The 16,687-nt window shown below is 35.8% G+C and overlaps 4 protein-coding genes across 4 annotated transcripts; 1 reads left to right on the forward strand and 3 right to left on the reverse strand.

Moving 5' to 3' along the window:
• Positions 1-11,485: 11,485 nt before the first annotated feature.
• Positions 11,486-12,490, forward strand: LOC145274366 (xaa-Pro aminopeptidase-like). Its single transcript, XM_080127437.1, has one exon. It carries the CDS (start codon positions 11,486-11,488, stop codon positions 12,488-12,490), a length of 1,005 nt encoding a protein of 334 aa, XP_079983563.1.
• A 1,057-nt stretch (positions 12,491-13,547) lies between these two features.
• Positions 13,548-13,922, reverse strand: LOC145274367 (holo-[acyl-carrier-protein] synthase-like). Its single transcript, XM_080127438.1, has one exon. It carries the CDS (start codon positions 13,920-13,922, stop codon positions 13,548-13,550), a length of 375 nt encoding a protein of 124 aa, XP_079983564.1.
• A 20-nt stretch (positions 13,923-13,942) lies between these two features.
• On the reverse strand, positions 13,943-14,722 carry LOC145274368 (pyridoxine 5'-phosphate synthase-like). The gene has a single exon (XM_080127439.1). It carries the CDS (start codon positions 14,720-14,722, stop codon positions 13,943-13,945), a length of 780 nt encoding a protein of 259 aa, XP_079983565.1.
• Positions 14,723-15,518: 796 nt separating this feature from the next.
• On the reverse strand, positions 15,519-16,421 carry LOC145274369 (GTPase Era-like; the record flags this gene model as incomplete). The annotated part of the gene is made up of 1 exon (XM_080127440.1): positions 15,519-16,421. A coding segment is annotated over one exon (903 nt), but the record flags the coding sequence as incomplete, so codon positions are not given.
• Between the last annotated feature and the right edge of the window lie 266 nt (positions 16,422-16,687).

Here is a 16,687-nt window from a genome sequence, read left to right on the forward strand (position 1 = left end):
CAAACCTAATCTCTGCTCATGTTGAAAGCGTGCATTCAATGCTTTCTTTTTATTATTAAACTCTTTTACTAAGTCATCATATGCATTTTTCAACTCAGCAGCTTCATCAGAGAAAACTATACAGATAATTAGAGCAATCCCATTCCACCAAGCAAAAGGACATACTACTCCCACTTGATCCAATTTTTCATCATACTTTTTATAGGCTCCCTCGAGATCTAAACTATTTTTCAATTTCTCTATCTCTCTTGCTTTTTGCTATTGCAATTCTATCCTTAAGAGCCTTCTTAGCGGCATTCATACCATTCTCACTTACTTTAATTTGCCCATCCAAAGTCTTATTAAAAGCTAGTTTTTTATTTATGGATGAAACAAGATTTTTGTACTGAAATGCTGTATCAGGATTAAGAAGAACTTTACACCAACTATCAATCTGAGGATCTTTACAAACCACAGGATATGTCTTGTTTATGATAGATCTAGTGGTTCTAATGCCTTCTAATCTATTAATCCATCGATCTGCTACATAAATTAATGAAATTGAACCCTTATTAAGGGACTTGGTCCTGCCGTTATACTTTAGCGATACAGACTGAGTCATGGATATTGGAAGGTATAGAGTGATTGAGTCACCATTGTTTGCATGAGTAGGCAACACCACTCCTTTTTTTATATCCTCATCATCAAGAAATACATTAACCGCTTTATATTTATTCAATAAATCCGCAATTACATTTGGTTTATCGAAAGCATAACGCTTACCTCCTTTCTCATACCCTATTATCTTATGACTAGAACTACTTTTAGCAATCTTCATACAATTTTTGCCATCAAATGATAAGCATTGAATTTCACCTTCCAAAGTTCGAGAAAAATAGATATCAAATCCTAATTCATGACCTGCGAACCATCTAGCCTCTTTATTTTTAGCAACACGTTCGTAGCCACTCCCACATAAGCTAGAATTCAAACGGTATCCATCCTTAATGACAAATTTGTTTTTTTGTATACACGCTACTATTTCTAAATTATCAAAGTTAATATCTTTATCAATACGTTCACTTCCATTAAACTCAATAACATTACTGCCATCATAGGTTAGTAAACCAATATATCTATTACCATCATGCAATGTGAGTATGGTATAAAGAAAATAGCTATCATCTTTCTTTAGATTTGGAGCAAATTTAATATCCATTGCTTTAAAGTTTGATCTATCCAGTGAAAATTCTGAGGCACTAATATACTCACCACTACCCTTTATCTTGCCTTTAACTGAAGAAGTTTGGAATTTAATACCACTAATACGTAAACCAGCAGAACCCGAGGTCCAAACAGACATCCCCAACATCTTCCCCTTAATCGGCACTTCATAAGCGATCATATCGCTATACTTATCACTACCTACTGATTTCTGTGTGCCATCTTTATAATGAAAGTCCAACTTCACAACATAATATTCATTGGATACCCCTTTAGCTGTATACACAAAAATTTTCTCAATATTTTTGTGTGAAAACTGGGTAAGCGTACCCGTCACATCATCAGCCGTCGTTTTATATACCTTACCTTTAGCAATAAATCCTAAGCCATTAATAACTCTTCCTGTAAGAGTTTGAGCAACAATGCCATCTGCACCGTTCAATGAAAACTGATGTAAACCCGTAGCAACATTGTCTGTTTTACCAGCAATCTCATCTGATGATTTTAGTTTCACTTGCTTGCTTGCTTGTTTGCTAGGAACACTGTTTGTATCTACATGGAACTTGACTCTTTTTATCTCATAGTTATCCACCCAAACTTCCATCCCTGATAAATTACCATTTACTGACAAACCATAGATAGCATGTAGATTACTTGGCTTACTATTCCCTAGCTTTCTCTGACTACCGTCTTGATAATTGACTGCTAAACCAACTATCGATGTACCTGTTGATAAAGAAGATTTGCTCACATCTGCAGTATAAATTTTGATGTTTTCAATATTTTTATAAGAAAAATAGGTTGTCCTATCCTCAGATGCCTGCTTACCGATAATTCTTACGATGCTACGAAGTGATCTTTTGCCTGAAGAATCAATTGAGTATGTGCCTAAAGAAACAAGTGTGGAGGATGAATTCATCCCTGCATAAAGTTTTTTTACGCCTAAAAATGAAAACTTACGGCTAGAAAAACTACTAGTGGAATTATCACCAATACTATCAGATGACTCAACCTTAGTAATCGTTGCCGGACTTCCATTGACATAAAACTGTAAAGCATCTACCAACGAACCTCTAGACCATGCATTCCCAATCCATACATTCATAGAAGATAAATCACCATTAATGAATAGGGTTTTTGAGGTGACGTTCATGGTATTTGTTGATACTTTGCCAAATGTCTTCTTTGTACCATCTTGATAAAGAATATCTAATTTAGCAATATGGGTAAGAACAATAATCTTCCCATAGGTATAGTCACCCGTATAGACTGTGATAGACTCAATATTTTTATGGGAAACTATTGCTTGTTTTCCACTATTACCGCCAGCTTTTTTAACCTTTCCATTCGTGAAAACACCTACGGAATCGATTGCCTCACCTGATTGGATAACCATGCCCTGTGAACCAGAAAATGAGAAATTATATTTGTGGTATCCTGTTCGTCCAACCGTACCATCAAAGGCCGCTTGTGAGAAAATAGGAATAATAACAATTGTTGAGCATATCACTCTTAAAAGTGATTGACGTAATTGATTAATGGTTTTCATGATTATCGTCCGTAATTTAGTTTATAAAAAATACAAATACTTCTATACACCACTACTAACTTCTATATATCACTACTAACTATATATGCGATTAAATCATGAAATATTACAATAAAATAAATAATGTTAATATCAAAAAAACTAACTATACTAATAATATTTCATGAATTCCCCTCATTATACCTCAAAAAAAATTTTTTTGTCAACAATCAAAACATGATTTGAAAAACAATTTGTCAAGAGTTGAGATGTCGTGAAGTCAGCTCATTCATGCAACACTTGGATTAGATTCATAGTCAGTTGCTAGCAAAGACCTCCCAAGGGGTTTGAAACCCCAAACACTTTCTTATGCGGTGATTAAGTTTCCATACACCTTCCGCAGGCAGGTGTCCACTTGAATGAACGGTTCATCTATTCTACAGACGAATGATTTATAAAGTCTTAACTCGTCCTCGTTCCTCCCCTCCTACAGACAGGAGGAACAAAGGTGATAGTTTTGCAATATTCTTAGATTATATTCCCTTCAACTAGGTCGTTTTCACACAAAAGAACCATTACCAATGCCTTCATCAGTCACTAACAATTGCGGAAGGTAAATTATATTCTCCCATGTTTATCACTTTATTATAGAAATCAAAATCTACACGAAAGCGAAATGATACAAGTGGTGAAAAAGCACGAGAACTCAACCCAGTAAATACCTCAGGAACTTTGCTGATATTTTTCTTAAACTTACTAATTTGAGGATTAACAATACGAGGACCATCAGAAATACCTGATTTACCTATGGTAACTTTTCCTGTAGCCTTATTGTAGCTTACCGAATCGTATCTCCTACTTGGATCTATTGTAAATATATCACCTCTTGGCGAATCATAAGCATGGCGACCAGATGACTTTGATTTGCCAGGTTTAGCATATTTATAATCCAGAGAAGGCACGGATACACTTCCAGCAGATTCGAACATGGTTGTTGGTTTCTTATCCAATGCCTGAAATGCCGTTTCAACAGCCTCAGTTATATCAGACCAAACATGGCACATAGTCACGGGATCTTGTTCTGCAATTACGCCAATAACAAATCCCCCTGCACACCCTAGCACGGCACTTACAATATCTCCAGCTAACCAACCATGAAAATCTGAAGAATCCCTTGTTGCAATCTCAACTAAGTAACTGCCTTCTGGCATCGTTGCCTTGAATGGAATCTCTGGTTTATGACGTGGTGACGAGTTCTTCTTTGCTAGTGCTTTTCCCAACTTCACAAAATCCAACTTAGACTCTGTAGCGACAGAGAATTTTTTAAAGTAAACATTATGATTGGCAAAATGTTTCCATGTATAGTCATCAACACCTCTAACTTGGAATGGCAATTTTCCACCATGTTTACGTACCAAACGTGGTGAAAGATCCGCACCATATTTTGCAAATTTGCTATTCTTAACCTTAGGTTGCTTAGCAACAGATAACTTCAATGCATCACGGAAAGAAATGGACATCCACATCGTCGGTAGATTACATTCTGTTTGTGTATCATTTTCACACGCACACAACTCATTCTTAGGAGAGTTTGAAGCATCTGATACTTGACAATCTTTTACCACATCCCAAGGGTTTCCTTTCTTGGCAAAATTTGGTGCAGAAAGATGCATTTCCGTATCAAACTCATCACTAACTCCCGTATATTCACTAGGCACATCAACTCCAAAACGCATCAACCAGCTAAATTTTCCCTTAGATGTAATATGATAATTTATCATATGATAATTTGGCCAACCTTCTAGCATAGCCAACTTATTTGATTTACTCTTTGCAAACAAAATCGCCACTTTATCAACATTACTATGTGTAGGCAATTCATATAATAAATCTTCATACGAAGCATTCTTATGCAAGCTTTGATCAATTAACATTGCATCCCTAAACCTAGCACCTGCATCGCCATTAGTAGCACAAAGCCCTACCTCTACCTCAAAAGCTTTACAGCGCCAAAAATTCAACATATGACCCAGCTCTTCTAAGTAAAACTTTTTCATCTCTTCATCAGATGATATATCAACTAAATTTTTATTAATGAGTATCACGGCATCATCATTATCATATAGTAATCCAGCTGGACGATGACCAATAACTGAAGAATCAACCATATAGGGAGTCCGGTGCTTTTCATACATAACTGAAGTCAGTACTTCATGCAATCTTCTATCAATATCTTCCTGTCTAAGTTTTGAATTTTTAGGATTGTGTTTAACCACTTCTCCATAATCTGCACCAAAACTATGAACAAAAATTGCCTTTAAACGATTTTGAAACTCCAAATTAATTTTAATAGACTGGTAATTGTCTCTACCGATAAACAAATTACGCCGATATACTTTGCCTGAGTCATTAGATAAAACATCATAATCAATACGCGAGGAACGTGCTCGTAAATCAACAATGTCTATATAGTTGATTTTTAGCGGAGGATCATCATTAGGTCTATCAATCCATAATCCTGACTGACGAATTGATTCCACTGCTTCATCCCCTAAATTATTAATCGCATCTTCTACAACACTTTCTAAAACTTTACCTATTTTATCTCCCTTGCCAATATCGGTTAATACATCCGTTAAAAATTTCATCGTATGGGGGCTTAACCCTGTGTCTCCTGTTGCTAATTCAATTCCTCCCTCAACGGCTTCCCCAACTGGCCCACCGATACCTAAAAGCATTCTACGTAAATTCTTAGAACTTGGATTATTTGCATAATCAACAATATGGCGTATTTCTATTCCGATTAAGGGCAAATTCTCAAAAAATGTCTTGCCAGAAACATCATCTTTATATCTTTGCATCGCCTCTACATATTCCTGATGATCCTCTGCCGCACTTTTTTCATAAGATTTTTTTACTTCTGATAACTTATCAGCCTCTTTTTTTTCTAGCTTCAATAGTGCCACAAAATCTGCCTTTGGTCCTTTATTAAAACTTTTTTGAAGAGGGATAATGCCTTTCTCAAACTTTTGTTTAAACGTTATAGCTAGTGCTTTTTCTTTATCCTTTAATTCCTTTACTAAGGCATCATGTGCCTCTTGTAAATCACTAGACTCACTGCCCAAAATCATACATACAATTAGCCCTATAGGATTATTCCATCCTAGGGCAGTACACACTCCCACCATAGCATCTGACTTATCCTCATAGGCCTTCCAAGCTGCATTTATTCCTGGTTGATGTTTTTTCCTCAATTTTTCTCTAGCTTTGTCATGCTCGCGATCAATCTTGACTTTTAAGACCTTGATATCAGACTTTAGCTCAATTTCTCCTGCCTGAATTTTTTTCTGCAAATCCTCTTGTGTTTTTAACCTTTGCTTCATATTAGCAATAACACTTTGGTGGCGAAAAGCTTTGCTCGGGTTAAGTAAAACCTGACACCAACTACCACGAAGAGCATACTCATAGCTTGTACAAATTACAGGATTTGCCTTTAACATAACAGAATAATCCAACTTAAAAACTCCTAATAACGGAGATTGATCGCTATTAATACTACTTATCATGCTAATCCAACGACCTTCCACATAAAATGCCGAATAAGATTCATTACTGTATACTTTGACCGACTGACCATTAAACTTTACATCCACCACAGGTGTTGCCTTCACCTTAATCACAATAGAATCCCCATTATTAGCACTAGAAGGCAATACAATATTCTGTACCTGACTTTTGTCAACAATCAGAGTAATCGCCTTGTGTTTGGACAATAATGCTTTGACTTTCTTATCATTCAAAGAAGCCTGAATATCTTCAATAATTTCTCTCTTAATATCACTACCACTACTAAACTGCGTACAATTTTTGCCATCAAATGACAAACACTGAACATCCTCATTTAAGCTACGAGAATAGTAAATATCAAAACCAAACTCATGAGCTCTAAACCATTTAGCCTCTTTATTTTTAGCAACACGTTCGTAGCCACTCCCACATAAGCTAGAATTCAAACGGTATCCATCCTTAATGACAAATTTGTTTTTTTGTATACACGCTACTATTTCTAAATTATCAAAGTTAATATCTTTATCAATACGTTCACTTCCATTAAACTCAATAACATTACTGCCATCATAGGTTAGTAAACCAATATATCTATTACCATCATGCAATGTGAGTATGGTATAAAGAAAATAGCTATCATCTTTCTTTAGATTTGGAGCAAATTTAATATTTACTGCTTTAAAGTTTGATCTATCCAGTGAAAATTCTGAGGCACTAATATACTCACCACTACCCTTTATCTTGCCTTTAACTGAAGAAGTTTGGAATTTAATACCACTAATACGTAAACCAGCAGAACCCGAGGTCCAAACAGACATCCCCAACATCTTCCCCTTAATCGGCACTTCATAAGCGATCATATCGCTATACTTATCACTACCTACTGATTTCTGTGTGCCATCTTTATAATGAAAGTCCAACTTCACAACATAATATTCATTGGATACCCCTTTAGCTGTATACACAAAAATTTTCTCAATATTTTTGTGTGAAAACTGGGTAAGCGTACCCGTCACATCATCAGCCGTCGTTTTATATACCTTACCTTTAGCAATAAATCCTAAGCCATTAATAACTCTTCCTGTAAGAGTTTGAGCAACAATGCCATCTGCACCGTTCAATGAAAACTGATGTAAACCCGTAGCAACATTGTCTGTTTTACCAGCAATCTCATCTGATGATTTTAGTTTCACTTGCTTGCTTGCTTGTTTGCTAGGAACACTGTTTGTATCTACATGGAACTTGACTCTTTTTATCTCATAGTTATCCACCCAAACTTCCATCCCTAATAAATTACCATTTACTGACAAACCATAGATAGCATATAGATTACTTGGCTTACTATTCCCTAGCTTTCTCTGGCTACCGTCTTGATAATTGACTGCTAAACCAACTATCGATGTACCTGTTGATAAAGAAGATTTGCTCACATCTGCAGTATAAATTTTGATGTTTTCAATATTTTTATAAGAAAAATAGGTTGTCCTATCCTCAGATGCCTGCTTACCGATAATTCTTTTGATGCTATTAAGTGATTTTGTACCTAAAGAAACAAGTGTGGAGGATGAATTCATCCCTGCATAAAGTTTTTTTACGCCTAAAAATGAAAACTTACGGCTAGAAAAACTACTAGTGGAATTATCACCAATCCTATCAGATGACTCAACCTTAGTAATCGTTGCCGGACTTCCATTGACATAAAACTGTACACCTTCTGTGACCCAACCTCCAGTCCATACATTCATAGAAGATAAATCACCATTAATGGATAGGGTTCTTGAGGTAGTATTTTTTGATACTTTACCAAATGTCTTCTTTGTGCCATCTTGGTAAAGAATATCCAATTTAACAATATATCTAAAAACCCACCAATATTCACCCGTATAAACTGTGATAGACTCAATATTTTTATGGGAAACTATTGCTTGTTTTTCCACTATTACCACCAGCTTTTTTAACCTTTCCATTCGTGAAAACACCTAAAGAATCGATTGCCTCACCTGATTGGATAACCATGCCCTGTGAACCAGAAAATGAGAAATTATATTTGTGGTATCCTGTTCGTCCAACCGTACCATCAAAGGCCGCTTGTGAGAAAATAGGAATAATAACAATTGTTAAGCATATCACTCTTAAAAGTGATTGACGTAATTGATTAATGGTTTTCATAACTTTATTTATATTAAACATAGAATTTCGTTTATCTATTTGATGGCGTGTTTGATTTGAAGCCTAGCATGTATTGCTACATCAAAGAAAGCACATTTTGAGATCCTTTCAAAGAGTTTATCTGTGCTTGTTTCTATCAACTAGATATTCAACGAGCGATAAGATTAACCTGCTTGATAGTTAGCTAATAATCTTGATTGGTTGAGAAGACAATAAATACCCGCTTGAAATAAATTCAAACCAAGACTCAACAACGGCTCTATAAAAGCACGCTGCCCTGAAAAATTTTCAGAAATTGACTGTTTTTTTAATATTTTTTTAGAATGCTCTCTCATGAAGTAGCTGTCAAGACAGCCACCAACCACAACAAAGCAACCTGATTGTATCGCAGGTTTTAACATTTTTTCCTCCTGATTGTAATAAAAACCAAGTATGTTATGATGTAATATCTATACAACCAAACACACTACGATTTTACATTATAGTACAACACATTAAAATTGTGTAAAAAAATAAATGACTCAATCTTCCTTGCTCAACACCTCCAGTAATTTACAACAACTTTTTCAACGCTCTCCCCTCCTAAATAGCGATAGCATGTTGCATGGCTTACTTTGTGCTCTATTAAGCCATCCCCTAGAAATTGAAAATGATCATTGGTATGGGCATGTGCAATCACTCATTGAACGCCCTTCACAAAAAGAAAAGAGCGCTCTATATGAATACGCTGAAAATATTAAACAATCCTTGCAAAGCAATGACTATACTCTACAACTACCAAATGAGTGCGCCTACCTATCTGAAAAAAACGACAATCATGATGGCTACACACAAACAGCTACCCATATTGCTAACTGGATAGATGGCTATATTTTTGCTTATGCTGTTAGCCCCTTTATTCAAAATGCCAAAAAAAATGAACAAGTTAATGAATGGATCACCACCTTACAAGAAAGCCAGCGATTGCTACACCAATACCTTAACTCTGCAAAAAAACCTGCAAAAAACTCTTCTCAAGAAGTAGAAAATATGGAACAAGATCTTATGGAAATTACTGAATTTATACGTATCAGTGTGTATTTAGCACGAGATAACTGGCATCAAGACCATCTGGAAGACAATAAGCAATCTATTCATTAGCCATCCCATCCTCTAAAAAATAAATACTGAGAATTTTGCATAAAAGCCAGGAATTTGAAAAAATTAAAGTATAGTTCTTGGTTCTTTCCTAGTCTAGCATAAAGTAACGTATGCTAAGCTATTGAAATGAAAACAAAAAAATAAGCATATAAAACATAGTCATATTTCAGAAGGTAAATTTCGAGAGATAATTAAGTGTTTTTCTTTTGATTTAACAGCAACACAAACCTCTAAAATATGTAAAGTTAATAAAAATACTACAGCAAGAATATTCTTACTAATTAGACAAAGATTATTCAATCTTTCAGAATCAGATAAGCAATTATTATGCGGTCAAATAGAAGTAGATGAAAGTTATTTTGGAGCCAAACGAGTTAAGGGTAAAGGAGGACGAGGAGCAAAAGGTAAGACTATAGTATTTGGTTTACTAAAGCGTGGTGGTAAAGTTTATACCGAGATAGTAGCAGATTGCTCACAGAAGACATTACAGGCTGTTATTAGAGGAAAAGTAGATGTAGATACAGTTATACATTCTGATGGATGGGTCAGTTGAAGTGCTTGGTTAGGCATTTATTTTACTACCGCAGATGGCACATTAGGACTGTTTGGATTAACCGTTACTTTTTGTAAACGAGGGTTAACGATTAAATCCATATCTTCCATAGGAATTGCTCCCAACAAAACACTATCTCCCAAAACTAAAGCTCCTGTAAAGCAAGTTCTATTAGAGAAATTAATTTGAATGGGTCCAACGTAAGGCACCGAAGTAGATTTGCCATCAGCGGCAGTCACTTCACGTTTTTCAAGTTCAGATAAATTAAGCTGAATGACAATTTGCTCTGGAATGCAAAGAGTAATAGCCCCCGTATCAACTAATGCATTCACCTCTAGTGCGGACAATACCCCATCCTTTGGGTTGGATAACTCAATGTTTGTATAGATTAAACCCATCAAAAGCTTCCTTTTTTCAGCATATTAAAATTGGATTTATTAGCTAATTTAGTATATTCATCAAAATGCATCTGTTAATATTGGACGTGTTAGATTACTCTCTAGCACCTTACATTAAGCATTACATAGAGAACTACAAGAGTCAGGATATTCATGACATTGAGATAAGCCATCTCCTATGTTAGAAGGGTCAATATTGAAGAGTTGTTTAAAAAGTTTCACACTTTTTGAAAGTACAGTAGCTAAGTTTATGACATCTTATTCACCTCCAAGTCAAAAATAGGAGAAATAGTCAACAAATTGTCCAAATACTTGTTCACAATATTCTCTATATTTTGCAATTTTGCAGTGTCCAAAATGTGTGTATGCCATACCTCGTCAATTTCTTTTGTGAGCACAATTCCAGTATTTGGATAGCATACTATAGACCTTTGCATAAAAGTCAGAAATTTGAGAAAATTAAAGTGTCGTTTTTTTTATTCATTTTTAATTTTCTATCCCTGTGAGTTCATTCTTCAAATCAGGTGTTCAATCCATGCTTCTGCATCAAGCGAATCGATTTTCTATTTTAAAAATAAAAGCATTGTTGGACTGGAAGATTTTATACAAAGGTCTCTATTTATGTTAAAAACAACTCAAAAAAATTTTACCAACCGTCGTAATAAATTAGCTTCTTTATTATTGCCACAAAGCCTCGCTATTATTCCAGCTGCACACATTAGTTTTCGCAATAATGATGTTGAACATGACTGGCGACAAAATTCTACATTTCACTATCTAACTGGTATTGAAGAAGCAGAAGCCATACTGCTAGTAAGCAATATTGATAGCATAAACTCCACTATTTTTTGTCAAAAAAAAGACCCAACAAAAGAAATTTGGGAAGGAAGGCGAATTGGCACAGATGCTATGGTTAACCACTATAAAATGAATCAAGCCTTTGAGCTTAATGAACTGGATAAGCAAATGCCAAATATTTTTGCTCAGTGTGACACCCTTTATTTTGATTTTGGAGAAAATAATGAACTGGATCAGAAACTTTTCACTTGGATTAAACAGCTCAAAAAACAAAATAGAATAGGCAAGCGTGTTCCTGAAAAGCTACACTTTCTTGCCCCCATTGTTGCACAAATGAGGCTCTATAAAGATAGCATAGAAAAATCTCTCATGCGTGAAGCTGGTCGCATCAGTGTACTCGCCCATAAAACTGCAATGAAATATGCACAGCAACACAATCACGAAGCACAAGTTACTGCTAAATTAGAATATACCATGCATCAACATGGAAGTGAACGTACTGCATTTGGCTCTATTGTAGCAAGCGGAGCTAATACCTGCACCTTACATTATCGGGAAAATAATCAATCCTATAACAACAATGTACTGATGCTCATTGACGCAGGTGCTGAATATCAAGGCTACGCCTCAGATATTACCACAACCTTCCCAACAGGTGGTGTATTTAATGAGGAACAAAAAGCAATTTATCAAGCTGTACTCAATACCCATAATGCCGTTTTAGAGCAATGCAAACCCGGTGCTGATTTTGATTCTCTACATGCACTGTCTTGCCGACAAATCTGTATCGAACTCAGAAAACTTGGCATTTTACAAGGAGAGGTTGAAGACTTAATAACAAATAAAGCTTATCAACGTTATTACATGCACCGTATCGGACACTGGATTGGATGCGATGTCCACGATGTTGGTAATTATCACGATGGCAATGCATGGTTGCCTTTACAAAAGGATATGGCATTAACTGTTGAACCAGGCATTTATATTTTTCCTAATAAAGATCTTGATGAGAAATGGTGGGATATTGGTGTACGCATTGAAGATAGCATTCTTATTACAGAAAAAGGCTATGAAAATCTTACCCCCGGACTTCCGCGAACAGTTGAAGAGATTGAATCATTTTTAGCAACCTAGAGCCAAGAAAGTTATAACAATAATTACATCACATGATAAAATAATTAACTCCTTATGTATTATGTACTTTCTCAAATTGTTAGCATATATTTCTTATACATTACCCAGCCAAGATGACCACAAAAATTGGACGAACATTCGCCTCAATACTCCCTGTAGACAAGAACAGAACGGGTGCATGTAATCAATGCGGGGACTGTTGCAAACTCCCTTTTCGTTGCCCATTTTTAAAAGATACAGAAGATGGTGGTTACGCTTGTGGCATATATAAAATACGCCCCCTAACTTGCCGAAAATTTCCACGCAGCAAAGCTGAATGGGAAGATGTTAAAACTAATTGTGGGTTTAGCTTTGAAGAAAGAACCTATACCAAGCGATCAACCATTACTAAAGACCTCTAACTTAAACCTCTATTCCACCTGTTTTCTTATAACTTTGTGTTTTTATTTGGAAATACGTACGTTTAACCCTTTAATTAATTGTTTGCTGAGTTACTTCACTCTCACTATCTTGATTTAACTGGATTACCCAGTCAGCATCATCCAGATGCAAATCCCATTTTGCATGTTCCACTGTCTGAGCAATGAGTCCACAGAACACTCGAAAAAGAGAGTGCGATAAATGGATAAGAATGCCTTCCCCCTCCTTATCATGCAGTTTAACTTCCAATGTAGTAGAGTTTTTTGCCTCAATATGCAAGGTATGAATGAGTCCCTGAGTCTTCTCTCCCCAAAATTCAATTTGTGGGGCAATCTTATCTTGATGTTCAAAGCGTTTTTCAACACGTTTATCACTCAATTTTATTTCTTCTTTCGGGGCATCAAAAGAAAATGGTTGTAAAGGCTCGTTTTGTTGTTGTAACACTTGAAGAAAAATTGGCCATACTTTCTTAACAAATAAACGGCTCATCCATGCACAATAAGATTGATTTTGTGTCGCTTGAAATTCAATTAAAATCCGATCTTCTTCCACATCATAAGTAAACTGGAATTGTATTAAATCCGCATAACTAATCACGGCATCTTCTTTACTTAACATAGCAAATAATTTCTCTACTCTATTTTTCTAAAATCACTATTGCTACCACCATACCTTGCTCATCACTAAATGACACATGGCTTCGCATAATTAATTGTTCATTTGCCCATGCTTTCACCTTGCCGGTGAAGTAGATCGAAGGTTTCCCATACTGATCATAATCCAAACAAATATTCCTCCAACCAATATTCCGAGCAAATCCTGTACCAAAAGCCTTACTTGTCGCCTCTTTAGCTGCCCAATATTTGGCTAATTTCGCTGCTTTCATCATATCTGTTGGAATATCTTTCACCCGTGTTAACCAATCATCAAACTCCTGTTTACCTAAGATACGCCGATCAAACTTATCCCCATATTTATCCAAGATAGTTTTCATTCTATCAATGGAAACCATATCAATACCTACGCCATATATCATCTATTATCCTCGTTGCAACTCTTAATCATTTTACGAGCATCTCGAAGAAGTTGACACATCTGCTGTACCGCTGATTGCATGCCAACAACCAGTGCCTGTGCAACAATAGCATGTCCAATATTTAACTCATTCAACTGAGTAATTTGAGCAATGGGTGTAACATTATCATAATGCAAGCCATGTCCAGCATTAACAATTAATCCCTCCTGATGAGCACAGAGACTCATTGCCTGTAAACGTGATAGTTGTTGTTGCCATTCAGGGCTATTGATTACATAATCGCTGTATTCACCAGCATGCAATTCAATCACTGGTGCACCACTTTCCTTCGCCGCATGAATTTGCTCCGCTATTGGGTCAATAAATAAAGAAACCTCTATATCATGTGCAGCAAGCTCTCTCACAAAATCACGCACACGTTGATAATACTTAACAACGTCTAATCCTCCTTCTGTTGTTAGCTCTTCTCGTTTCTCTGGCACAATACAACAAGCTTGTGGTCGATAGTTAATTGCCATCGCCAACATCTCATCAGTAAGTGCCATTTCTAAGTTAATGTAACGAGTGACTGAATCTTCTCTTAAGATCTGTAAGTCTTCCTCTTGAATATGTCTTCTATCCTCACGAATATGTAAAGTAATCCCATCAGCACCTCCTTGTTCGGCCAACTTGGCGGCAAGTAACGGGCTAGGGTAAATTGTCCCCCGTGCCTGACGAACGGTGGCAATATGATCGATATTAACACCAAGGCGAATAGGATTAAATGTATGAGTCATAATGCATGTATCGTAGAGTAAATAGATTTTAGCCAATCACGGCTTGATTGTATTTTAAAGTTACTGAGTTGATTTAGCAATCGTTGATTATGTTTTTGCAAACATTTAAGCTGTGTGTAATCTAATTGTTTTCTATCTATTAAACATTGAAGAGTTTGCCAATCAATACTGGATTCCTCATCCTCACTAAATTGCCAGCCAATTTGTAAATCATATCTATATAAGCCTAGCTGGTTAGAAAAATGAGACACATCAATCGGGCGAATATCATAACCAAGAAAACACAATATTTGTATCTCAAAATACCGCAGAGAGTGATGAACACTTAATTTATCCGCAGCCTCATGTAGCGACTGCATAGTATCAAGATAAAGCTTATATGCCCGCCTAGGATGTTCAAATTGCCTAGCAAGATGCAAATAACACTCATTAATATAATAGGCACAAGCTAAACTCCTATGTCTTAAATCCTTATCCTCCTCACCCAACATACCATTGACAAATAATAGATTCATATCTGGCAATTCTCTCATTTCAATAATTCGATAGCTGGCTCTTTGTGTACTGTGTTCAATTTGTTTATTGATGTGTACAGAAAGTTGGCGAAAAGGTTGACAACATCGTCCTCTTGATGAGCGATTACTTCCTGCACCAAAAGCTATCGACTTCACCATCCCCTCACTTTCTACGAGTAAATCAACCAATAAATCATTTTCTCGAAAAAGCTCTTTTTTCAGCATCACCGCATTTGAGCAAATATCTGTTGTTTGCTTCATATCAAGTTTAGCTAAATAGGTTACATGCTTTCAATACCATCATAAAACTCCTGATGTCTGCGAACCTTAACCCATAATTTTAAATGCGTTTTTTTTGCAAAACTTTCTTCTATGGTGAGCCTAGCTACCGTGCCAATTCGTTTAATTGTTTGCCCACTTTCACCAATGACAATAGCTTTTTGCCCCTTTCTTTCAACAAAGATTGTCGCACTAATATAAATTTCCTCATTTTCAATGAATTGATCAATAGCAATTGAGACCCCATATGGCAACTCTTGATTTAACTGCCTAGTAAGTTGTTCCCTAATCATTTCAGCTGCCATAAACCGCATGCTCCTATCCGTAATCATATCTTCATCATAAATAGGTGGTTGCTGCGGTAAATATTTTTTAACTGTCTCAAGAAACTGTTCTGTGTTATCACCAGCTAATGCTGAAATTGGAATAATTTCTTGCCATTGTCCTGTTTGCTGGAACTTATCTATGAGTGGAAGTAACTCACTTTTTTTACGAAGTTTATCAATTTTATTAATGACTAACAAAACAGGAATTGATGCATTTTCATGTTGTAATAACTTACTAACATAATCATCCGCTTTTGTCCATTGACTAACATCAACCATCTGCACAATAACATCTGCATCGGCAAATGAACTTACTGCAGCTTTGTTCATGGTATGATGGATTTGCTTCGTTGAATAATACTGATTATAGGAATGATGAAGACCAGGAGTATCAATAAATATGTATTGTGCATCTTCGTCAGTAAGAATGCCATTAATTCGATTTCTTGTTGTCTGTGGTTTAGAACTAACAATACTTACCTTATTTTGAACTAAATGGTTCATCAAGCTAGACTTTCCGACATTTGGGCGACCAACAAGAGCAATAAGACCACAGTAAAAAGGAGTAGTAGACACAAATTATCAATACAGATTAAACACTAAAAAAAACTTCTTATCAAGAAGCAACCCCAATCAATAGAAATGATATAAGTTTAGAGGTAACTAAACGACGCTCATAACTATACCTAGAAACAAAAATAACAAGAAAATCCATCAATTTAGTAAACATGACTCTATCTTAACTAACTTTAAACACTCTATCATCCTAATTCTCTAATACTTAAGCTTCCGTTTCATATTACAATTATAAAGGGCTGTTGTAAATAAAAATAACAGTTCATACA

Source organism: Euprymna scolopes, unplaced genomic scaffold, assembly GCF_053919585.1.
Source record: "Euprymna scolopes isolate OS-2025 unplaced genomic scaffold, ASM5391958v1 sca363, whole genome shotgun sequence".
Lineage (NCBI taxonomy): Eukaryota > Metazoa > Mollusca > Cephalopoda > Sepiida > Sepiolidae > Euprymna > Euprymna scolopes.